The 26,944-nt window shown below is 44.3% G+C and overlaps 1 protein-coding gene across 1 annotated transcript in view; it reads left to right on the plus strand.

The window, feature by feature from the left end:
- Window positions 1-26,944, plus strand: part of LOC116989165 (protein spinster homolog 1-like) — a 39,760-nt gene that overhangs the window by 7,020 nt on the left and 5,796 nt on the right. The window contains exons 4-10 of the mRNA XM_033046391.1: window positions 1,747-1,813; window positions 2,615-2,757; window positions 9,767-9,907; window positions 11,734-11,923; window positions 14,483-14,548; window positions 15,529-15,627; window positions 16,790-16,961. Of these exons, the coding sequence (XP_032902282.1) occupies window positions 1,747-1,813; window positions 2,615-2,757; window positions 9,767-9,907; window positions 11,734-11,923; window positions 14,483-14,548; window positions 15,529-15,627; window positions 16,790-16,961 (878 nt within the window). The remainder of the gene's footprint in view (window positions 1-1,746; window positions 1,814-2,614; window positions 2,758-9,766; window positions 9,908-11,733; window positions 11,924-14,482; window positions 14,549-15,528; window positions 15,628-16,789; window positions 16,962-26,944) is intronic.

The raw sequence follows: 26,944 nt of genomic DNA on the forward strand, positions 1-26,944 counted from the left end.
TATGAACTTATGAATGGGAACATATCACCTACTTCTCTCTCCTATGGTCTGCATCCCAATCACCACTGCCGATGCACGACCAATTTAGCTCCCGTCCACCCCAACCCTATCTGGCGACATGTAATAATCCCAATCAATTACCCCTATTCTCACTCCAGCCTCCCACCATCCCCATTCAGTCACCCATCACCCCATTGCCTTTTTACATCCAATATCACTTCACCCAGGTAGAGCTGGAGAAACTCAGTGGGACATGCAGCATTTCTGGAGAGAAGGAATGGGTGATGTTTTGGGTCGAGACCTTTCTTCAGACTTCACCCAACTTCACCACTTCTCCTTCTTCACCACTTCACCCAGCTTCCCAATCCTTTCCACTTGCCTCCATCCCCAGTCAACCTACCCCTTCCATTAATCAACACTCGTTCAATCACACCGCCACCACATACATCCCATCCCATCCCATCCCACAAACTCAACTTTGAGCTCCCTTCATGCCACCTGCAATCCATAATTTACCTCGCCAACACCACCCACATCCCATGACATCTGATCCATCAAACATTCATGCCATAGAGGGAGTACAGAGAAGGTTCACCAGACTGATTCCTGGGATGTCAGGACTTTCATATGAAGAAAGACTGGATAGACTCGGCTTGTACTCGCTAGAATTTAGAAGACTCAGGGGGGATCTTATAGAAACTTACAAAATTCTTAAGGGGTTGGACAAGCTAGATGCAGGAAGAATGTTCCCGATGTTGGGGAAGTCCAGAACAAGGGGTCACAGTCTAAGGATAAGGGGGAAATCTTTTAGGACCGAGATGAGAAAAACATTTTTCACACAGAGAGTGGTGAACCTCTGGAATTCTCTGCCACAGAAGGTAGTTCATTGGCTATATTTAAGAGGGAGTTAGATGTGGCCCTTGTGGCTAAAGGGATCAGGGGGTATGGAGAGAAGGCAGGTACAGGATATTGAGTTGGATGATCAGCCATGATCAGATTGAATGGCGGTGCAGGCTCGAAAGGCCGAATGGCCTACTCCTGCACCTAATTTCTATGTTTCTATGTTTCTATCAGTCTGAAGAGGGGTCCATATCCGAAACTTCACCTGTCCATGTTTTCCCGGGATGCTGCCTTCCCCGCTGAGTTACTCCAGCATTTTGCATCTTTGCCGGAAGTGTCATTGGAATGGAGATGTTTAATGTGGCCAAATAGCGAGTTGAATGATCAAGGTGTATCTGACACAGAGCTGTCTGTTAAAGAACAAAGCAGGACACGAAGTTTGCTCAATAATGCGATTCTTTATTGTTGCTACTAGACTCCTAACTCCACACCCCGCGCGCGTGTGATTAACACTTTAAATACTCCCCAGGGGCACCCGTGACCACTAAGTGACCCCTGCCTCTCATCACTGGGACACGTGACCCCTCAGAGCTGAAGGTTATGTACAGTGCGTGGCCTCACCACCAGGGGCCACCACATTACCCCCTCCCCCCAGAACCGGAGGCACAAAAACGGACGGGCAGCCAAACGAGGTGGCCGGACCTCGTACGTAACGTTTTTACCCCAGTAAGGCCGAATTAGGTGGGACCCGAGATGGCGGATGCCCCCCAGAGCTGAAGGTTATGTACAGTGTTATGTACAGCCCCCACCACCAGGTGGCTGCCACAAAGGTTCTGAAACACAGATTGTTGATTACTTTGTTCAACGATCAGGTGAGATAAATGTGCCGTATTTGTTCCTTTGCAGTGGCCTTGGTTACATCCTTGGGTCTGCTATGTTCCAGCTGACCTGCGACTGGCACTGGGCATTGAGGGTAAGACTAATTGCTATGTACTTGCACTCTCACTGTTTGATATCAGTCGTTCTAGGAAATTCTGCATCACATCGTCTCCCAGTGGAACGTTACAATGTTACAATATTATTCTGTATGCGGGAAATTCCAACGTTGGACCCACAGTCTTTTGCACAGATGCTCGTTCATGCGGAAGGAGAAGTTGTTGTGCTCTGACAGTGTGTAAAATAGTCCTTTGTGTTGCTAGCTGGTAATATAAGCCACTCTGGATCGTTAGTGAAATCGAAGTTGAATGAAAGGTTAATTGTCTTCTGTAAAATTGTAAATTGTCCTTAGTGTGTGCGATAGTGCTGGTGGCATGATCGCTCGTCGGCGCTGACACGGTGGGCTGAAGGGCCTGTATCTAAACTAAAAAAACCCAGACATGTACTCTTGAGCTAGGACCATCCAGGGCCATAACAATGAACACTCGTGCCAGATTCATTACAATCTTATAGAAAGCCGTCATACAGGTAAAGAGAAGAAGCCTTTCACATCTTCTATTCAGCAATTGCACATAGATGTTAAAAATATTCGCACTCAATTAATAGAATCATCTAGTCAGTTGGACGATGCAACAAACACATCAGAGCCATGTCATGTTCTATTTTGGACTGAAAATTTGGTGCAGCTTCTTGTAATGCTTTAGTGGATATTGTTCCAGAGATGACTTTATACGCAAGGCACTGCCATAGAACCATTATATAAATGCATGTAAACTATTGACTAAGTTTCCAGTTTAAACTGAAATGAGTAGCATGCTCCATTTGCTTGCTCCCACAGGTGACCCCATGTCTTTGTTTCGTTGCCTTGTTCCTCCTGACCTTCCTGGTGCCTGATCTTCCACGAGGAGCGGCAGAAAACCACACGGACTCCCTGCTCTCCAGAACCTCCTGGCTGCAGGATCTGAAATACCTGGTGACAAAGTAGGTTCCTGGCATTGGCTTTATCGACACATCGCTCCTTATAGTGGCTACTGTGGGTGATTACACAGAACGGAACTCTGCAATATTCTCTGCTTCGTGTGAAGAAAGTAGCCTTTAGTTCTTGGGATTATCTGAAATGTGTACTTTTACCTCGCCCATGGGAACCATTCTCTCTGTATCTTGTAAATACAAACTCTTTTGCATTATTACTTTACCTCTAGGCTCCAGGACAAAGAACAATTACCCAAGCCTTGCTTGTTTGTGTAACCACTTCTTCCTGTCAACATCCCTTTTCTGGTTGTTTTTAACCACATTCCACTAATTCAGAGCTTCACACGCCAAATGCAGCCTGACTATGGTCATGCAGATGGTGAGAATGACTTCTCTGCACTGGCATTCCACAACTCCAGATATAATGCTGAACAAGTTGAATTTTGCAATAAAAACAAAAAATGCCATAAAAACCCAGCATGGACACCAGAATGACACTTATTCCCTGTTTATTGCCCCTATCTAGCCATTCTAAGCTATGGAGTCAATGTTTTCTTAAACCAATGTAAATCTTCTCACTTATAATGGACATCTTGTCCTCTTCTCTTGCTTCCAAAATGTATTTCTTTACATTTTTCTCGGTTGTGCTGTGTTGCAACCAGCCCGCCCTTCCTGCAGCTTACACAGGCAGCAACCGGCGGCACAGTGGCGCAACGGTAAAGCTGCTGCCTTACAACACCAGAGACCCGGGTTCGATCCTGGCTACGGGTGCTTGTTTGTACGGAGTTTGGACGTTCTCCCCGTGACCTGTGTAGGTTTTCTCCGGGAGCTCTGGTTTCCTCCCCAAAGATGTACAGGTTTGTAGGTTAATTGGCTTGGTAAAATTGTAAATTGTCCCTAGTGTGTGTAGGATAGTGCTAATATGCAGGAATCGCTGGTTAGTGGAGACTCGGTGGGCTAAAGTGCCTGTCTCGCTAAACTAATCTAAACTAAACTAAGCTAAACTGTCACAAGGTGCCTCGCGTTTACCTCCTTCCATGTGACCAGACCAGCTTAAATTTGTAGGAAGGAACTGCAGATGCTGGTTTCAGCTGAATTTAGTCACAAAAGGCTGGAGTAACTCAGCAGGTCAACTCGTTATCATCTAGCCCACAGCTAACAATGGACCATTGTGGGCTCCACCTTTCCTTCATCACCATGACTTTTTTTCATATCTTTCATTCATTTGTTCTATATCTCTCTATATCACCATCTATATTTCTCGTTTCCCTTTCCCCTGACTCAGTCTGAAGAAGGATCTCGACTTGAAACATCATCTATTCTTTTTCTCCAGAGACACTGCCTGACCTGCTGAGTCACTCCTGCATTTTGTGTCTATCTTCAGCTAAAATCTGCTTTGCTTTATAAAGCAATGCTTCCATTTTTTTAACTAAGCCTCACAACATTTACAGTGGTACAACCTCAACCTACTTTAATGGCATTTTAAATTGTTATTAACCTTTTGTAATATAACACGGCAATCAGGAAGAAAGACACTGTTTCTCCATGATTGCTGAAAATTTCAGTCATGCCTTTTCAGAATTTTGAGCAAAAATCTAACTGCCGGTGGAACTCAGTGGGCCAGGCAGCAACTGTACAAGAAAATGGACAGATGACGTTTCAGATCAGGACCTTTCTTCAGACTCTCATACCTTCAGCAGTCAGTTTGCTGTTTTTAAATCAAAATTCCAGCATCTGCATTCTCTTGTCTTCCTGTCTTTTCCCTTTTCACAACCAAATCTCTACCCAAGTGATCATTTTCTCGAATTATCAGGAGCAATAACTTTTGCCGCCTTTCTTTTTGTTTGATAATTTATCAATTGCTTTTTAAAAAAAATATTAGAAGCAATGTACATACATCTTAATCATGATTTGCAACATAATACATTTCGTGTACGACTTCTTTTTTTAAAAAACTTTAACCAGTAATAGAAAAAGAGAAAAGAGAAAGAAGAGAAGAATGAGGATAGTAGTGATGTGTAGTCCGCAGTAGTTGGCGTTAAATGAATAATGATGGTTAAGTAGACTGCGTGCTTGAAAGTGTGAACAAAAAGGCCCCAAAGAGAAGAGGGCCTTAAGAAAAGAAAGGAAATAAATCAATTGCTTTTTGAAACTTCAAGTAAACCACGTCCATTATTTTGTCTCGTAGATCAGTCAGGGGTAATTAGAGACATTGTTGAACAGACTTCAGTTATAAGACTGTACACACTCTTTATTATGTTCATATATTATAGGAGCAGAATTAGGCCATTCAGTCCATCAAGTCTACTCTGCCAGTCGATCAGGGCTAATCTATCGTTTCCTCTCAACCCCGTTCTCCTGCTTTCTCCTCGTAACCTTTCACACCCTTACTAATCACGAATCTCCACTTTAAAAATACTCAATGACTTGGCCTCCACAGGCATCTGTGAAAATGAATTCCACAGGTTCATTACCCAGTCTAACTAAAGGTCCAGCAGCTCAGAACTTGGATGTAAAAGCACCCTCAGAGCTAAACACAGCGCTGGAGGAACACAGTGGGTCAGGCAGCATCTGTGGAGGACATGGACAGGTGATGCTTTTGAGTCGGGATCCTTGTTCCCTGAATAGGTTGAGGTGTAATTGGTCTGGTGCCCAAAGAAGCCCAGCTTTTCCCAATGGAAAAGAGGTGGAAAGAGCTGAGATTCAGGAAGCGACCGGTCTCTGTGGCAAGTCACCCAGGGTGATGCACCCGTCAGGCCATGCCCCTGCTCCACTGACAACTTACCCCGGCAAAGACCCTCGAAAGCTGCTCAAATATCTACAATAGCAATGTGGTAAAACTATCCAAATAGATGCAAATAATGAATAAATTAAACGGAAGATATATACAAAACTCAGCGGGTCAGACAGCATCTCTGGAGAAAAGAAATAGGTGAAATTTCAGGTTGAGACCCTTCTTCAGACCTTTTCAGCCCCTGGATTAATTAAACTGTTCTGGTCCCTGCCTTCAGCAGCTCAGTGCAGAGAGCTCAGGGACAGAGTGGAACGGCTGATGAGCCTATATCTGACCTGCAGCTCGTTTCCCACTTCCGCCTTTCGACTCGAACGTGCACTTGGTCCGGACGTAAGGAGCCAAGAGCTGGAGATTCCTTCCTTCCAGAACTGCCAAGCACAATTCCACACTTTGTCGTCTTACGTTCTACAAATTTTGCTGTGACCTTTCCTATATTGTAAAAGAGAATACACTTTAAAAATCCACAATCAGCTAGAATATGTTTTGGGACTGCAGTGGCCATCAAACTCATATCTTCAAACTTGCCTTCTGTCCCAAGGTGAGACTGTGGACATTATTTGACCAATCGACCTCGTCCACCGTTCAATATGCTCATGGATAATCTTTTACCCCAGAATCATTTTCCTTCTCCTTCCCTACATCCCTCAAAGTCATAAAGTCTGCCCTGAATGAACAAAACATCTGAGCCTCCGCAGTATTCAATAATACAGCCGTCACATTTTTATCCACTTCCAACATGTAAAGATGTTGAAAAGAGCAGGATCTTGGTTTCTTGGTTTCTTGGTCCTCCAAAATATTCCAAATGGAATTTAAACTGGAGGTGGTGGAGGGAGGACATAAGCCAGAAAGGGCTTTTGGGAAGAAAGAACTCAGGAAGAAAGAAAGGATGTGGTTGCTGGGAACACTTTGAATTTGGTTTTCACGAACAAGGTTTGCACGATGGCTCAACAGCGCCATGTCATGGACATAACGGGAACTGCCAATTTACCTACATCTTAACCCATATTAGTTGTCGCTGCAGTAATTTATCATGAGTGTTGGCTGTCATCTGTGGACTCCATCCAAATGACTGATCTTCATTGGAGTGTGGAGGACATTACTGAAGAGCTAGATCCTGGATGGGAACACATCATTGGATAACGAGGAAAGTGCTTGACCCTTGCGTTCGCCTTCCTGACCTAATCCAAGACACCGAGGCCAACAGGCATGGCCCGACTGCAGGGTGATCTTTCATCTTTGCTGACCTTCTGAGCTCATTAGCACAGCTCTGAAGAATCCCTGGAGGGAAGGCGAAAGGTTGTTGATGGAACCTAACAGGGATTCTTTAAAGGAATTATGTTTAAGATGGAACTGCAGATGCTGGAAAATCGAAGGTACACAAAAATGCTGGAGAAACTCAGCGGGTGCAGCAGCATCTATGGAGCGAAGGAAATAGGCAACGTTTCGGACCGAAACCCTTCTCCCTGTCAGTCTGAAGAAGGGTTTCGGCTCGAAATGTTGCCTATTTCCTTCGCTCCATAGATGCTGCTGCACCCGCTGAGTTTCTCCAACATTTTTGTGTACCTTCCGTTCTTTAAAGGAAGCAAGGTTTCTGGTTTTACATGTTATGTGCTGTCGGCCCAGGACCTTTCCCAGTCCTTGCCTCCTACTGCCTCAGTACCCAGGCACCTTGGGCCTGCAGCACAGTTACCCACTCTGTGCAATCTTCTGGATTCAGGCAGGAAATGGAGCAAATAAACGATAATGAGTTACATAGAAACGTAGAAAAGGCCTGTAACCTCCGCGGCGAGGAAGAGACCGTGTTCCACGTGTATATGGCGCGTGTGAGGTTGCTGCCCCTGTACGAATATCTGAAGGGGGGCTGCTCCTCAAGTTTTGGCTGCATTTTAGTCTGGTGTTTGGGCACAGGAGAAGGGAGTGGGGAGGGCCGATTGGGATGGTGGGATCTCCCTGTCAGTTTTCTCCTGGGCCTGTCCAAGATGGCCACTCGCGGGTCCAGGCAGCGGGCGGTCGATGGTCACGCCAGAGTCGGCTGCCTGCCCCTTTTCCGGGCCGATGTCTGTGCTCGCGTGTCACTGGGGTGGGAACACGAGGTGTCCACGGGGACTCTGGAGGCCTTTCGTGAACGCTGGTCGCCGCGAGGGGTCGAGAGCATTGTAAATAAAGATTGCACCATTGTACTATAATGACTGCTTGATGTATTGTGACCATTGAATGTTTATTTACTTTTGGTACATTATAATATGCAATTGTGGAATAAAGTCCTTGAAACGGAAAAGAGAGAGGGAGAGGGAGAGAGAGAGAGAGAGAGAGAGAGATAGCAGATACATCAAGGACAGCAGTGCTGGGAAACAAGGTCTGCATAGGAAACCTGCCAATCTGCTGGGAGTAAAATTGATTTTTAACTATGTAGTGCATAGATGGACAATACTTTATGCTCCTATTTCTAGGCTTTGGTGACAATCTATCCCAACCTGCGACTGCAGAGGGCAGAAGTCACCTTGCCATCTTTTCTGCTCAGCGAACTTAATTTCTTCTCCAGTTCTAATCCCTTATTCACCCTCCTTCCTGAATCCCAACTCCACATTACATGTCCTGTGAGTAACGAGCAGGTCTGGATGGTCACTGCTTCACTCTCAGTGTAAATACACTGAAGTAGCTCAGTGTTGACGACTGCCTGGAAGAAGCCAAGGGAGTAGTGCCCTTGCACATTGAATTGCACAATTCAGGCATTGTTTAGTGTAGTTTAGAGACACAGCGCAGAAACAGTGCCCACGAGTCCGCACTGACCAGCGATCCCCGCACATTAACACTATCCTACACACACTCGGGACAATTTATACTTATATCAAGCCAATTAACCTGCAAACCTGTACGTTTTTGGAGTGAGGGGGGAAACCAAAGATCTCGGAGAAAACCCATGCGGTCACGGGAAGAACGTACAAACTCCGTACAGACAGAATCCGTATTCAGGTTTGGGCATCGACCCTACCACTGCACCACCATGCCACCATAATATATTGAATGTATTCCGGCTGAGGGATCCAATGTCCTTCACTGGTAGTGATTTGGCTGAATCCTGAAGGACACAGCTGTCAGACTGGATCAGCGGCAGGTAGAGAAGGAACCGACCTGACCTTGTGCTCAGAACGATGCTGCTGGTAGTGCTGCTTTCTCACAAGTCCAGACAACAGGGTTCAATCCCGACCTTGGGCACTGACAGTGTGGAGTTTGCTCGTTCTACCTGTGACCCTGTGGGTTTCCTCCACATGTCCCTAATTCCTCCCATATCCCAAAGATATGCATGTTGCTGGGTTAATTTGTGATGGAGGTGGTACATAGCCCGCAGGTGAGTGGGAGAATCTTAGGGCAGGGAGTGGGATTGATAGAATACAGGCAGAGCAATAGGAAAGCATTAATGTAGGGTTAGTGTAAGCGGCATTGACTCAGTGACTGAAGGGCCAGTTTCGTGCTGTGTTTCTCTATGACTCCATGACAGCAGTCTTCCTGTATCAGGGCATGATGTTGACAGAAGCCACCGCTGCCCAGTTCCTAGCGGGACAAAGTCCTGCCTTCAGAGCCAACTGAGCAGTGGTCGCTCCTGTCAACATCATGCCCAGATACCTACAATTAACCTACAAATCTGTACGTCTTTGGAGTGTGGGAGGAAACCGGAGCACCTGGAGAAAACCCACGCGGTCACGGGGAGAACGAACAATCTCTGTACAGACAGCACCCGCAGTGAGGATTGTTGTTAGGCAGTAACTCTACTACTGCCCCATCGTGCCGCCCCTTGTTGGCAGTAGCCTGATGTATCAGCAAGTTAATAAGAAAGACGTATACTGAGCCTAATATGGTACCATAATGGACAAGAAAAACCTTGCCATGCGAGATTAGAGCAGTTGTGGCATATTGTGCCTGTGTCGGGGTCTGTAGTGGGCAGTCAGTTTACCTGGAATAGAGCTTCATCTTCTTGTGCAAACCAGGTGCACGTTCACCGTCTTCAGCAGCTCCAGTGCTGAGTGTCATTGGTGATCACCAGAAGTCGTGGACTCTCCTACAAGCAGGGAGTTGACCACTGGAGCTAGATGCTTGCTAGCCTGTGGAAGTACAGGGCGTTGGAAACTGTATACTGTAGCAGCATACTGGGGCACGGGCCAACGTAAACCCCTTCAGCTCCTCCGCAGAATTCGCCCACTGAATTCTCCTCCTCTTGACTTTCAGCTGGAGTTTCATGTTGTCGTCCTTTGGGGCCGCAGCTGTCATCTTCACGACCGGCGTGCTCGGACTCTGGGGACCCATCTACCTGTACCGTGCACGGTCCAGACAGTCGCTAGAACAGAGCAAAGTCAGCTCCAATGACAGGTATGGCTGCTTGTCAACTTCTTTGTCAAAAGCAGGAACGGGGTAATTGATTTTGAATGATCAACCACTATCGTATTGAATGGCGGTGCTGGCTCGAAGGGCCGAACAGCCTACTCCTGCACCTATTTTCCATGTTTCTATGTTTCCTTCACATTATTCACAGCTGAGAGTGGGTGGTGGGCACAGGCAGCGTATCTCGCTGGGCCATTAATTCAGACTGAACACACATCTAGTTGACCATTGCCACAATGGGGAAGGGAATGGGCTGTGGTTACACTGTCCACCATTCTACGGTCCTGTCCCTTTCAACTAACCCTCTGCTCTAGTACAATACTCTCACTGGGTCATGGGGAAGACCTGACCTCCCAGACTGGCCTATCATACCAGAACTTGTCAAAGACCAAAAGTCCACGTAGAAAATGTCTACTCACCAATCCTGTTGGTGACCACTTCAAAAAAACTCTTATCCTGTCTCTAAGAATCCCCTCCAACAGATTTCCCACCACTGACGTCAGCCTCACCAGCCTGTAGTTCATTGGGATGCCCCCGCTGCCCTTCATGACGAATAGAATAACATTAGCCAACCTCCACTGTGCCATTGTGCCTCGACATAATGATGGCCATGCTGATCATGAAGGGGACCCATTCTCTCCCGAGCCACACTTTTTCCTCGTAATATACCTGTGGAATCTCAGGATTTTCTTTTACCTTTTCTGCCTGCTCCATTTTATATCATCTGTTGGCCTCATGGTTGCCTTCACCGCACTCCTACACTTACACTGGCGGAGGGATTTGTTTGAACCTTCACTGCCTAAACCTAACGCATGCCTCCTTCTTCCTTGAATAGACAATAGGTGCAGGAGTAGGCCATTCGGCCCTTCGAGCCAGCACCGCCATTCAATGTGATCATGGCTGATCATCCCCAATCAATACCCCGTTCTCCCCATATACCCTGACTCCGCTATCTTTAAGAGCCTGACTGGAGCTTGAACAGCTGGAGTTCCCTACACCGGCCAGCCTTGCCCTTCACCCTAACAGGAACACGTTGCCCCCAGTACCTTTGCTCTCTCCGTTTGGAAAGATCTCCCTACCTGCTAGCCGTACCCTTATCAGCAAACAGAATCTCCCAATCAATCCCTGCACCTTCCGGTTTCTTCACCACGCCCTTTAAGCTGACACCAAGCCTTTGTTTCAGCCTAAAGAGCAAGTTGATAGGGAATTCCTGATTACACTGCACTAAATGATGGGAGTCTGCACTGACAGAACTTTCACTCTGGGTCATTTGTCAGCAGATAGGTATCTGGTTCACAGGCTATGTAGACAGGGTGTGAATGAATGAATGAATGAAACTTTATTGAATGAATGATAATTTATTATCACATGTGACATGTCACAGTGAAATACTTTGTTTTGCATAACATACACAAAGTATGCAAAGGGTCGTTGCGTCTCGGGCACCGACAAAGTTACAAAGTGTTCAATGTAGTCCCAAAGGTCCATCTTTATTCTCAGTGGCCTCCTTTCCCCAAGCCGGGTCCCTCTTTGTTCACGACGGTGTCCTCATCTGACCTCCATCACCCACCACAGGCCCATCCGACCTCGGGTGCCCACTGCGAGCCTGTGCAGACAACAGATGCAGCTTTTCACCCCCATGGCCATTAGACTAGATGGCCATTAGACTAGATGGCCATTAGACTAGATGGCCATTAGACTAGATGGCCATTAGACTAGATGTGCTGAGCCGGGTCAGCTCAGGTGTCGATGCTTACTCTTGGTTTGGCTCAGAAGCTTTGACTGCATTTTCCACCCATCTCTGATTCCCGCAGCATAATATTCGGCGCCATCACCTGCGTGGCGGGCATCCTTGCAATCGTGATCGGGGCACTGATTTCAAGGAACTTACGGAAAAAGAACCCTCATGCAGATCCTCTTATTTGTGCAGCTGGCCTGTTGTTGAGCACACCTTTCTTGTTCTCCGTCATCGTGGTGGCCAGCAAGAGCATTGTAGCCGCGTACGTAAGTACAGATACAACCATGTCAAACCTTCAGATGGTGCCCATGTTATCATGTGTTACACAGTCAGGATTTCCCACAACAATGCGTCTGCATTGATGTGCAGTGGTGGCCAGGGAGATTTAAGTGAAGCTCGTATTAAAACCGAGCCGGGAATTGTTTTGCTTTCAATTGTGCAAACTCTTTGTACTTGTTGACACAAATTTCTCAAACTGCAGCTCGGATCATTCCAGATTAAGTGCAGGTTCAATAAGTGATTAGAAAAGGCAGTTAAGAATTATATAAGAATGATAACTGGTATTTAGGTTTTTAAATGGAAGTGCAGGGAATAGAGGGATATAGATCATTTGTAACAGGCAGATGAGATCAGTTTAACTTGGCATCATGTTCAGCACAGACATTGTGGGTCGAAGGGCCCGTTCCTGGGCTGTGCTGTGCTATGTTCAATGTCATTTTTCATTCAAAGGCATTTACCTTTATACAGTGCAATTCACAACTTCATCTCATCCTAAAACTTGCCACAGCAAATTAAGTTGTCAGTTTGTTTTTCTCTGTCTCTAGTTTAATGCAGCTTTAGCAACTTTACATAAAATAAAAAGTTATTTAATAATGATTTTGGTTGAAGATTAACGTTGGGTGGGGCACAGCAAAGCCATGAGCTCATGTGATAAGTGATAGCAGCAGATTTAGGCCATTCGGCCCATCAAGTCCAATCTGCCATTCAATCATGGCTAATCTATCTCTCCCCCTCTAACCCCATTCTCCTGCCCTCTCCCCATAACCCCTGATACCCGTACTAATCAAGAATCTATCTACCTTTGCCTTAAAAATATCCATTGACTTGGCCTCCACAGCCTTCTGTGGCAAAGAATTCCACAGATTCACCACCCTCTGACTAAAGAAATTCCTCCTCACCTCCTTCCTAAAGAAACGTCATTTAATTCTGAGGCTATGACCTCTGTTCCTAGACTCTCCCACTAATGGAAACATCCTCTCCACATCCACTCTATCCAAGTCTTTCACTATTCACCAAGCCAGTTCGCCTACAAATATTGAGAATCAAAAATACTGCAGGTGCTGGGAATTTGCAAAAAAATGAATTAAAAAAACCCAGAAACAGCTGATCAGCAGCAGGCGTGGAGAGAGAAAAACAGAGTTAATGTTTCAGGTCTAAAGAACATTTGTCAGAACTGGGAAAGTGAGAAAACAAGGTGCTTTTATGTTGTGGAGAAATGGTGCTGAGTGGATAATGACATCGGGAATCTCAATGATAGGATGAGGCCATAACTGCTAGTGGAGGCTGTTCAGTCTACAGGTTAAAGGAAGTGGTTAGATGAGAGAGGATGGGGAAAAGCATTGAAATGAGGCCAGTTAGTGAGTGGGAATACAAACAGAGGGAACATTCTGCTGTACAAGGCAGTGGGAAATGCTCAGCCAGTCAGGCTATGCTTGTGGAGAGAGATACATTGAGCCAATATCTCAAACGGATGCCTTTGAGTTGCTCGTTGGCAAACCAGCAAATTATCCATGTTCTCCAGGGATGCTGACTGACTCGCTTACTCTAACATTTTGTGTCTTTTCTCACAACTCGATATACTTCTATGAAGTATTTTCGCTCTCCTTTGTTTCAAAGAATCGTTGTTGAAGTTATATTCATCCATGCAAGTGAAGCATAGTCTACCACACACTGGTTTGTGCTTTAAGCCACAGAGTCATATCGCACAGAAACAGGCCCTTCAGCCCACCACGTCCATGCTGCCCACCAAGTACCCAACTAAGCTAATCCAATTTACCAGCATTGAGCCCGCCACCTTTAAGACCTCGGCAAGTCAAGTGCTTTGATGCTTAAATGCTGTGCAAGTATCTGCCACCACCACCACCCTTCAGGCAGAGTGCTCCAGATCCCAGCCACTCCCTGGGTAAACAAGAGTTCCTCTTCAGACCCCTCTTAGCCCTCACTCCCCCCCCTCCCCCCCACTCCATCCCCCTGCTCTTTTTAAAAGTGCTGATATGTAAATTCCCTTTTCCAACTCTCTCCACGTGTTTTATAACCCTCTGCATTCACAGCAGCAGCAGCACAATGGCAAGGAATTACCACCACTTGTGCTGTAAATTTATCAGATTTTAACCACTACAGAGGAGAAAAAATTACTGCACGATTCATATTTGTACAGCACCATAACATTGGACAGCTCACAATACACTATACACAATTATCAATCAAACACAACCCTAAGTAATATTAATTTTGACAGTGTATAATTTTAATAATTATGTAGCCCTTACAATAGTCATATGAAATGTGTCTCTATATCATGCTCATCTATTTATAATAAGTTCATTAATATAAATATATAATATAATGTAATACCCAATAAGGTAGTCTTTTGTAGGATTGGTTCAGGGATGTTTAGTCCTGGACATTTCAGGCTCATGATGTTGTGTCTGCCTGTACTGCCATTTCCTATCTGCCCCATCATACTGAAGGCCTTGTTGCCTGGACCCTGGTTACCATAAAAACGACATGTTGAGTAATTTTCTTTCTCTTCTTTTTTTCCAAAGATTTGCGTCTTCTTTGGTGACATGTTCCTTGCTATGAATTTTTCAATAGTTTCAGATATTCTCTTGGTAAGTAGCGAGCACAAGACACCGACTCTTCCATCAATGTAGAAACAAGGAACTGCAGTTGCTGGTTTACACAAAAGGACACACAGAGCTGGGTCAGGCAGCATTTCTGGAAGACAATGGGAGGTGACGTTTCTGATCGGGACCCTTCTTCAGTCTTCAGGTACTGAAAAAGCGTCCCAACCTGAAATGTCATTCATCCATGTTCTCCAGAGATGCTTCTTGAGCCGCTGAGATACTCCAGCACTTTGTGTACTCTTCCATCAAGTGTGTCTAAATTAATAACATTTTGAATTCCTCTAAGTGGTATGTCCATATGTGAAGAACTTCCAAATCTACTTTACCCAGACATTCATGTATAAGACCATGAGGGGAATAGAGAGGGTAGATATACAAAGTATTTTACCCAGAGGAGGGGAATCAAGAACAAGAGGACATAGGTTGAACATGAAAGGGGACAAATTTAATAGGAATCTGAGGGACAACTTTTTCACACAGAGGGTGGTATCCCTCTGTATGTATATGGAATGAGATGCCGGAGGAGGCATTTGTGGCAGAAACAATAACAACATTTAAAAGACATATGGACAGGTACATGAATAAGAAATGTTTAGAGGGATATGGGCCAAATGCAGGCAGGTGGGGCTAATGTAGATAGAACGCTGGTTGGCATGGGCAGGTTGGGCTGAAGGCCTGTGTCCATGCTGTTGACTCTATGAGTCCATGACTTACTGTAGTCCCGAATGTTCCTCTGCATTCCGATGTTTGGCAATTTCAGTCCATGCACAGTGATTTCAGGGGCAGCATGTCGACACGTTCCACTGTGCGCAGCTGGTAAGAAAAGCCTGCTTCTGAAAAAATATGAGCTTCAGGAGGTTGAATCTTGGTGCCAGAAGAGACATTGTTGAAATGGGGTAATGTACAGCCTGGAAGTCATAAAACGTGAACCACAATCTCTGCTTTCCTTTTTCTCTCCGCTTCAGTATGTCGTGATTCCATCTCGTCGCTCGATGGCTGAGGCCGTCCAGATCACCATCTCCCACATACTCGGCGATGCCTTCAGTCCATACATCGTTGGTGCTGTAAGTTGCACTCTCCTTTACTTCATTTTCTCCTACAAACAATGCCACCAAGGCATAGAAAGGAACTGCAGACGCTGCTTTACAACGAAGATAGACACAAAGTGGGTCAGGCAGCATCTCTGGGGGAAAAGGATGGGTAACGTTTTGGGTCAGGACCCCTCTTCAGACACTCGTAGAGCTGGAGAGCAGTAGGAATAACAGAGAGGGGGCAGTGAGAGAGGATCTCATTGTACTCCTGATGGAGGGAGGAGCTCATCTGCAAAGTAGGCACACATTGAGTGGATTTCGCAGTGGAGCAGACAAAATCTGTAGAAAGGAACTGCAGATGCTGGTATATACCGAAGATATACACAAAGTGCTGGAGTAACTCAGTGGGTCAGGCAGCATCTCTGGAGAAAAATGATGGGTGATATTTTGGTTTCTTCAGGTTTCACCAAGGTCTATTTAATTCAGCAGCGTGTACAGATGGTGACAGCACTATCTGTGGTTGTCTCTTTATATTAGACAATTATACCTGATTTGGAGCAGTCCAATGCTGGTTCACAAGATTGGTTTCTGAGATGAGAAGAATATCCTTTGAAGAAAGATTGAGTTGGACGGGCTTACTGGTGTTTCAGAGAATGAGAGGTAATCTCATTGATCCATACAAATCTCTTATGAGGGACTGAAGTGGGTGAAGAACTGAGGTCCTGAACCCAGGATAAGGACCAGCCTTTTAAGACTGAGATGGGGCCAAGGTTCTTTACAAAGAGGGGTGTGCATGTTAGGAATTCTCACCTCTGGTCTGCTCAGTCATTTTTGGATATTCAAGGATCTCTGATAGATTTTTGTTCACAAAAGGAATTTGAGGACATGGGCAGTGGGAAAGTGGATGTAAAGCAAAAGGCCACCCATGATGCTTTTAGACGGCAGGAGCCAGAATGAGTTGGTAGAGAGAGTCGATGGGGTGAACTGAATATTGCCCGATACATTCAGCAGAGTTTTGAATGTCCTCAAATCAAGTAGTTCGAGGAAGGTTGACCAAGAACTGATGTTTCAATAATTAAGTCAAGAGGTAATAAAGATCTGGGTGAGGGTTTGAGCAGCAGGGCTGCTGAACCAAATGCGGACTTTGGTGTAACAAGTTGCGTATGAAATGATTAATTCTCCTATCTGCATGCAGATCTCCACAGCTCTTCAGGAGTCTCAACCGGATTTAATCGATAAGAAGTTTGAGAGTCTGCAGCATGCTCTCTTAATCTGCCCATTTGTTACTATTATCGGGGCAGGCTTATTCCTTTGGACTGCTAACCACTTGGAGGAAGATCAAGAGAATGCACTGAAGTATATTCAAGGTAAAATCTCTTTTGTGCTTAAAAGCATTAAATTACGGGGACCCGTTGCAGTTTGTTATTAGTTTAGTTCATTTTATTGTCACGTGTACCGAGGTACAGTGAAAAGCTTCTGTTGCAAAGCTATCCAGTCAAGACAATACATGATTACAGTTGAGTCATTTACAGTGTATAGATACATGATAAGGGAATAACGTTAGTGCGTGGTAAAGCCAGTAAAGTCCGATTAAAGATAGACCGAGGGTCAGCAATGAGGTTGATAGTAATTCAGGAACGCTCTCTGGTTGTGGTTGTGCTTGGGATGATTCAGTTGCCTGATAACAGCTGGGAAGAAACTGTCCCTGAATCTGGAGGTGTGCGTTTTCACATTACAGTTACTTTTGCATCAGTTCTGATGTAAAGGGGCTATCCCACTTGACCTAATTGGCGAGTTTAGAAGAGTTTAGGAGAGATTGAAAAAAAATGTCATGTTGAAGACCTCCTTCGACTATGTAGAAGACCTCCTTCGACCTCCTTCGACTATGTTGAAGACTAGCTTCCACTAGCTACGACTATCATTCTATGACGATGACTATCATCAAAAATGCAGACTGCTTGCGCTACAACTATTACTTAAATGAATTCCAACACGGACATGGACTCTCTTTCATTATAAATGGTGAGGAGGGGGTGCATTATCTGGTATTATAAAAAGGATAACGAACTAGATTTCACCCGGGTCTGCTTCAATTCCACAATTTAGCTGCTATTGAGGACTTGAGCTTCTTCATTTCATCTCTCACCACCACCAAGATTACTTTTCTTCCTCATATGTAAAGTGAACCATTTCTATCCTGCCCGTCCATCTACTTCAGAAGTCCATTTCAGATTCAAATATTCCAATGGTTTATTGATTATCTACTTTGTTGCCCCAGTAATCTCTGTTGACCTTAGGTCATTACCTCTTTGCTTCCTGAGCTACATTTCCAAGCCCATGTTAATTTATATCCACTGTAAACTCACTTAATCCCACTATTGTTTTGACTAGATTTCTTCTCACCCTGCTTCCTGCAAGGACTCCATTCCATTCTCATTCTTTCTGTCCTTGACATGTTTGTTCCGATGTTGCCACCTCTTTTCTTTAAGTCTGGTTTCCCTTCCACTACATCTCAGCTGCGCCTGTTTCACTTCCCCGATTTCTGCCATCTCTCTTGTTACCCAGAAAAAGGATAGGGCTGCATATATGTACTTGCTTCTGTGCTACTAGTCTCCACATTCAATGGAGTATCATTTGTGATCACCTGCATCTCCAATGCCATACCACCACCAAACATAACGTCTTGCTTTCCAAGATGTTCTGCTTCACACTTTCGCCTGTATCTAGTGATCTTTCACACCAATTGTGACACAAGCAATCCCTCCTTGTTAGTAGGGATTCACTTGTACTTCTTGAATCCATCTCCCATTCTGACTTCTTCATCTTTGGGCTCTGTACTGTTGCAACAAAGCTCGATGTAAGCTCATGGTACATTGAAACCTTACATCTCAGCATGATCCAAGATGTAGTGAAAAGCTTTGTTTTCATTCTATCCAAGTAAAACCATTCATACATGATTCCAATGAAAAGCTATACACGTCCATCAGGATATGTAGAGTGAAAGGAAACAGACTACAGAATATAACATTACAGTTGCAGAGAAAGTGCCCGATACAAAAAACTGCAATGAACGCAACAAAGTCTATGGTGGGGGAGTCAGGAATATACAGTATCTTTAGCTTCTGAGAGGCCTGGTAAATTGATTTGAATTGAATTGAATTGAATACATTTTATTAGCCAAGTATGTATACATGCAAGGAATTTGCCTTGGTGCTTTGCTCGCAAGTAACAACATGATATACAGTAAACAATTAAGAATAAAACATTATAATTTAAACATGTGAAGAATGAAATAAAATACCAGAGCAAAAGGAGGCTACAGACTTTTGGTTGTTGAGTAGAGCTGCTGTTTGTGGAAAAAAATATGTTTTTATGTCTGGCTGTAGCGGCTTTAACAGTCCGGAGTCACCTTATAGAGGGAAGTGCTTCAATGAGTTTGTGGCCAGGGTGAGAGGGGTCAGAGATGATTCTTCAATAACAATGGGATAGATATTGTCCTTAAATCTGTACGTGGTTGTACGTGTTTCAAGTTTTTTTGTACCTTCTGCCCAATGGGAGAGAGGAAAAGATGGACTAATCCAGGTGTGAGTGGTCTTTGATTATGTTGGCGGCTTTCCTAAGGCAGCGTGACGTGTAGATAACGGAGGGGAGGTTGGTGTGTGTGATGGACTGGGCTGTGCCCCCAACTCTCTGCAATTTCTTAGACTTGGGCAGAGCAGTTGCCAAACAAAGGATAGATAGATAGATAGATAGATAGATAGATAGATAGATAGATAGATAGATAGATAGATAGATAGATAGATAGATAGATAGATAGATAGATAGATAGATAGATAGATAGATAGATAGATAGATAGATAGATAGATAGATAGATAGATAGATAGATAGATAGATAGATAGATAGATAGATAGATAGATAGATAGATAGATAGATAGATAGATAGATAGATAGATAGATAGATAGATAGATAGATAGATAGATAAATACTTTATTAATCCCCTTATTCAGGGGAAATTCTGATGTCCTTGCAGCACACTAATAAAAATACAACACAGTATTCATAAAGAAATTCAACACCAAAACATCCCCCCACAGTGATTCCCACTGTGGGGGAAGGCACAAAGTCCAGTCCCCATCCTCTTGTCCACCCATAGTCGGGCCTATTGAGGCCTCCACAGTCGCCGCCACGGCGCCAGATGTTCTCGCCGGGTGATGGTACTCCGGCGTCGGGAGAACCCCCAGCGGCTTGGGGTGCCAGGAACGACCGCCTTTTCACCGGAGCCTGCGGCTTCCAAGCCAACAGACCATGCCAGACGGAGCTCCACACACTGGTGATCTCGGCGAGATGTAAGTTCAACGTCGCAGCTGGCCGCTCCGCAGAACCGCGGCTCCACGATGTTTTCCTCGGCGGTACCAAGCATACTGGAGTCCCAGCGCGGCGACCCAGGAAAGGCATCGCCCGCTCCGCAATAGCGCTCCAGCGCTGCACTGCCGCCAAAGTCGATGTTCTGCGCCGCCGCCGCCAACGCCGACGTTCTGCGCCACCGCCAAAGCCGATGTTCTGGCCAGGTCCCCTCAGGGAAACGTCGCCCAGGACCCGCTGGTAGGCCGCGAGGACAGGTCGAAGACGCTGCTCGGAGGATGGCAACCTCTCCGACCAGGTAGGGACTTAGAAAAGCAGTTTCCCCCTTCCCCCCCACCACCCCCCACACATAAAAGATTTAGACCCCCTGACTGTACACTTAACGAACTAAAAATAATAAAAAAGAAGGGGAAAAAACGGACAGCTGCAGGACAGGCAGCCGTTCAGGACAGCGCCTCCTCCTGATGCACCCTAATACGATGCTTTTCCATGGTGCATTTACAGAAAATGGTAGAAGTCATTTGCGACTTGCCAAATTTTTTTTAGTCTTCTGAGGAAGTAGAGACATTAGTGTGTCTTCTTGGCCGTAACGTCAATATGCTTGGACAGAACAAGGTGTTTGTGATATTTACACCAGGAACCTGAAGCTCTGCACCATCTCCACTTCAGCACCATTGATGTAGAATGGGGCATGTACTCCAGCCAGGTTGCGGAAATCGATGACTAGCTCCCTCGCTTTACTGAGTATCACTTCAGTAGTGAAAACAACAGTTCCCAATCAACCTTAAAGTGAATCTGTTCCATGGGATTCCTAAGGCAGAACACCTCATTTGTCACCTTCATAAATAACAAACTTAATAAAAACATTGGAATGCATTGTGTCAATCACTTGAATCGTCCAATAAGGATGTTGCCTGGAATGGAAGGCAGTAGTTTTAAGGAAAGATTAATGAGGCTGGGTTTATTAACAGTAGAACCTACAAGCTGAGGGGAGAGCTTACAGAGATTTACTGTATAAATTGAATGGTTTAGATAAGACAGATAGATGAATCGTTTCCCAAGGGCCGAGGAATGAGAGGACAAATGGCAAAAGGGTAGAAATTGAAAGGAGATTTTTGAGGGGTATATTTTTCCACACAGAGGTTGGCGAATATCTGGAGTAAGCTGCCAGAGAAGGTGGTGGAGGCAAGTACAGTTATAATGTATCAAAGGCTTTTGGACAGATACTCGAATAGGAAAGGCGTTGAGGGAGACAGGTCTAATGTTGGCAAGTGGGATTAGCATAGATAGTCATTGTATTTATCATGATAAGGTAAGCCGAAACTGTTCCTTGTGTACTGTACCATTCTACGATGCTCAGGGTTAAACTGAACATTGAGCTGCTTTCTCTCTCTCTCGCTTATCATGCTGCTCACAGATCAATGCTGCCTTTATCAATCGCAGCTGTAGAGCTCTTCATTAGCAAATGGGCCCATTTTGTTAATAGCTACAAGTTCAGAGCCATTACGCTGGCATTGTGGTCTATTTAAACAGCAGTGTTTGACACCATCAAATAACCACTCCTTTCTTTGGCACGAATAATACAAATTCATCCAAATGTTTCAGAGGCTGGGCAACGAGAAATCAGCTGAATTACTGCTCTCTAAAGTACATTCATGTGTCTTTTAATGACACATTCAATTAAATGGGAGACGGGAACAATTAATTGCACATGTTCTGCAGAATGTGAATTATGTCCCTTGAAAGAAATAACCAAATGAAAAAAACATTTTGTCTCACAATTGGCAAATTGTCCCAATTGTGTCCCTTTGGTGTTATTCTCTTGGCTCCAATGGCAGAAAAACTCCTCAGATTAAAAATAAATTGAGATACACGAATCATCGTTAGACACTAATGAGATGGTGGAAGACTGGATGTGGCTAATACTGTGCCTCTATTTAAGAATGGATGCAAAGAAAAACCTAAGAACTATAGCCCAGTAAGCATAAAGGGGCTGTCCCACTGCGGCAACCTAATTGGCGAGTTTGGAAAAGTTTGCCCTCGACTCATACTCACAACATGGTCGACACAAGGTCATTGGAGGTCTTTGTAACTCTCCTTCATGCTCGAAAATAGGTCGCGCCGTATTTTTCAACATGCTGAAAAATGCCCGCGAGTAAAAAAAGGGTCGCCATGGAATAAATCGATATTTTTCTTTTGCTTTTTTCTTGGTTTCTTGGTCCTCCACAATATTCCAAATGGAATTTAAACTGGAGGTGGTGAAGGGAGGGCTTTTCTTACTCGTAATAGGTCGTAGTAGGTCGGCATCTTATTCGTAGGTAATTGAGGGTAGTCAAAGGTAATCAAAGGTAGTTGAAGGTAGGTCGAAGGAGATCGAAGGAGGTCGTCTTCACTCTCCACTATTCGGTGTCCAATCTTCCCAAAGCTAGTCGAAGCTAGTCTTCAACATAGTTGAAGGAGGTGGAAGGAGGTCTTCTACATAGTCGAATGAGGTCTTCAACATGACACTTCAAACTCTCCTAAACTCTTCTAAACTCGCCAATTAGGTTGCCGCAGTGGGACAGCCCCTTAACATCTGTGGTAGAAAGGTGACTGGAGAATAACTCCAATTTCCCCACGTCTCTCCATCACCCACCCACTCCCTTTACTTTGTCATAAGGTCAAAAGGAATAGGAGTCGAATTAGGCCATTCGGCCCATCAAGTCTACTCGCCATTCAATCATGACTGATCTATCTCTCCCTCCTAACCCCATTCTCCTGCCTTCTCCCCATAACTTCTAACACCTGTACTAATCAAGAATCTATCTATCTCTGCCGTAAAAATATATATACGGACTTAGCATGTACAACCTTCTGTGGCAAAGAATTCCACAGATTCACCACCCTCTGACTAAAGAAATTTCTCTTCATCTCCTTCCGAAAAGAACGTCCTTTAATTCTGAACTTTGTGTCCTGAACTTTGTGTCCTGGATTACTGAACATCCGCCTGATTTAGCTATTAATTTCTCCAACACCCTACAAAATGTTGAACGAGCCAGCTCACGTGATGGTTCAAGAGGAATCACAGTCTAATATATCCTTGTCATAGTTCATTTCAGTTTAGTTTATTGTCACGTGTACCGAGGTACAGTGAAAAACTTTCGTTGCGTGCTAGCCAGGCAGCGGAAAGACAATACATGATTACAATCGAGCCATTTACAGTGTATAGATACATTATAAGGGAATAACGATAGTGCAAGGTAAAGCCAGTGAAGTCCGATCAAAGATAGTTCGAGGGTCAGCAATGAGGTAGATAGAGTCCACTCTCAGGCAGGGATGAATTAGGATCCTGATGTCTCTAACCTCCCCAGACAATTACAGCCACAATAAGGCCACTTTCTTGTGGCAATGACCTGGGGACAAGGAGGTCTACATCACTCAGGGTAGAAGGGGAGGAAGACGGGAGCTATTCTAAAGGCAATGAGAACCTTGTGTTGTTGAATGAACCATCCACATTGAATGGCCCAGGCACAAGGCAAATCTCTTCTAGGCTAGCAAATGTAAACATCAGCCAGAAACACAAATATCTTTGTCAGCTGGGGCTCAGCGGCTGCCGCTTTTGGTTCTGAATCAATTTGCGGTTGTGAGGTTTGTCTGCAAAGTATAGGCTGCCATCCTGGTGCCATCTTTTAGATGAGACCTTAAACCAAGGCTCTGCCCACTCCATTCAAGTAGCTGTAACATTTTGCTTTTACTGCTTGGAAGAAAAGTAGGGGAGCTGTGGAATGTTAATCCATTAGATGAATTCAAAAATATGACCTGATCACTCATTTCATTGGAGATTGTTGTGGGATCTTACTGTGTCTATATTGACTTAGCATGTCACTTCCTTCATAAAAGTATCTGCATATTTAGAGTCATTATTTTGCCTCTAATGGTTTTTGAAGCAATTTACAAAGACGCCATATTAATGTAACTCTTTTCTTTAATGCGTGCAAAGTGTAATGAAAGAGAAGTCGGTCTGAATCAAATGTCTTGCTTTTGATACACGCTCATGGAAGAGATACTCATTATGAACCATTAATAGTTAGTTACCATGGACTCAACGTGGATTGGAAATTGTATTTGTGGCCTAGATATTCTGGGTGGGACTTTAAATTAAGGCTGCACATCCAATCATTAGCTGAGCTGTGCCGAACCGTAAGAATACAAAAGATAGTAAATTGGAAAAACGTCAGTGCCGAGTGAAAATATGGCATGATTCACTGCACCCAAGGAAGAGTGCTTATTTTTACCCTCCTTGTTGAAGAGTTAAGGAAAGAATGATACTAATGAATGCCTGACTTGGACATGACGGCATGAAAACAAACTAAGGATAGAGCCATTTTAAGATGCATTGCTACTCTTTAATCAGTGTTTGTCTAAACTAGTATGTTATTAGAAGGTGACTATTAACTTAATTCTGACAGGCAGATTTCCATGTACTTAGCACTTTGTAACGTTGCAAATACTTCGTACACAAGAAAGGACACTTAAAAATAAGTGAAATCTTGAGCGAATCCTGAAAACAAACTCCACAATCAGTCCATAAAATAAAGTTTCCTGGTCTCAACCTGTGCGGAGATGGCCTGATATCACTCTGGTGTTCCAATGAACCACAACCCTAAGACATGGAGCTTTAATCCATCTGCACTAGCCTGCCCAGATACGAGCTAGATATTTACTTTAGTTTAGTTCAGAGATACAGCGCGGAACCAGTCCCTTCGGCCCACCGAGTCTGTAAAATAATTATGTAGTAGTACAGGCCATTTGGCCCCGACAAGTCAAAGTGCAACCAACTGAGTTATGTTCTAAGCACAAATGTCCATAAGTCTGGTGCCTCACGTTAAATCTCTCGTAGCTGAAGTCAAGTCGGTAGATTCTCTGGGATCGGCGTAGCTTCATGGCTTTTACAATCCATGGGTGAGAAATTTGTTTGGATAATAATTGTGACACTTTTATGTGCAAAGTTGCTGATGGCCTACTCCATCCTTGTTTGCTCCAGTCCATGCCCGAGTCGTTAGTTGCAATGATCTTTGATATAAATGGGAGATGAGAGCCTTTTTCCCAGTAGGGAAAAAAAATGCATAATTGAAAAGGACACAAATGCAGGCAAAAGGTTACCATCAGAGAAGCTTGTCACCAATGACTTAACAGCCGTGTAGCCAGTCATGTGGAGCGAGATTGGGTGAATCCATGTGGTGGCCAAACACGAGTTCCTTATGGTGCTGAGAGCTCTCACAACTGCAGAGCTGTATTTGATGGGTCAGGAGATCCTGCACATGCCCTTCCACTTTGCTGAATAAAAAAATACAGCTTGCAACCTTTCTGAAAGTTTGAGCTGAAGATGCCCCTGTTTAGCAGACTATCCAAGTCCTTTAAAGTTCTCTAACAGGGCAATGGGATTAGGTTTAACAAATGAGGAAATAAGCAAAGGATAGAGAAGTAGAGGGAATTTGAATGGGTGAATTTAATCTCAAATCGGGTGCTAAGAAGGGAAAAGGACTGGATTACAAAGCTTTATATAAAGGAAAAGATGATTCTTTTAAAAATCTAAAGTTTTACATTTTAAAGGCTGCAACAACAATTTACTGCCTGAGAGCACACATTTTTAATTGTTCAGCCTTCTGGCGGGTTTGAATGGCATTCATTAACAATTTTACACCATTAAATTGGCTTGGATGCTGGATTTTCAGTAACAATTTCTATAGCCAATTAGTGTACTATTGCAGTACCTTCATGGGTACAATGCTGATCATTAAGCTGATGGGAAACCAAAACAAACTAGATAGCATGATACCATAAAACATAGAAGCAGAATGAGACCATTCAGCCCATTGAGTCTATTCTACCATCCAATCGTGGCTGATCTATTTTTATCTCTCAGCCCCATTCTCCTGCCTTCTCTCCGCAACCTTTGACACACTTACTAATCAAGAATCTATCAATCTCTGCATTAAAAATACCCAATGACGGCCTGCACAGCCATCTGTGGCAATGAATCCCACAGATTCACTACCCTCTAGATAAAGAAATCCCTCCTCATCTCTATTCTGAAGGTACATTCCTTTATTCTGAGGCTATCCCCTCTGGCACTAGACTTTCCCATTAATGGAACCATCCCTTCCATGTCCACTCTATCTAGGCCTTTCATTATCTGGTAGTTTTCCTTGAGATCCCTCCTCATCCTTCTAAACACCAGCGAGTAGAGGCCCACAAACTTCAAACGCACTACATACGTCAACCCAATCATCCTTGGAATCATTCTCGTAAACCTCCTTAGGACCTTCTCCAAAGCTACCACTTTCTTTCCCCGATATGGGGCTCAAAACTGTTCACAATACCTGTACTGTAAACACACAGCTTCACCAGCACCTGATAAAGCCTCAGCATTACATCCTTGCTTTTATATTCTAGTCCCTTCGAAATGAAGGCTAGCAAGTCACAATGAAGATGGGGCATCTTTCTGGTCACCAGCTGTGGGCTAGTTCACCCTTTAACTATCATTGTTCCCTCAGTGAAGTTTCTTGCAAAATCCGGGCCCTCATTCTCTGTGCAACAACACTGAATTGAGAGACAGGACAATTCCTGCAAATGAAGCAAAATTATAGCATTGAAAAGTAACATTTGAGCTGACACTGTTACTTAAAAGAAGGTATTTGGAAAGGTGTTGTTTAAACAGCTCAATCCAAACTGCGGAGCAACAGAACCCTATTTATGTAAAGCTGAAAATATTAATTTCTTTGTCAGTGGGTTTGGGGCTTGTCACCAAAGGTTGACAGAGCTATTTCCAACCACATTTACACATAACTGTTAGTTTATTGACTCACCTTTAGAGACCAATGGTGTTCAGAGGACAAGTGTTGACAGATGTAGAAGTAATGACAGGTTTTTGGATTCCCTGATATCAGCTGGATACCACAAAAGTTGATTCTAGTTTAGCAACTACATTCTGCATGATGTAAAT

The sequence above is a fragment of the Amblyraja radiata genome, chromosome 28 (assembly GCF_010909765.2).
Source record: "Amblyraja radiata isolate CabotCenter1 chromosome 28, sAmbRad1.1.pri, whole genome shotgun sequence".
Classification (NCBI taxonomy): domain Eukaryota; kingdom Metazoa; phylum Chordata; class Chondrichthyes; order Rajiformes; family Rajidae; genus Amblyraja; species Amblyraja radiata.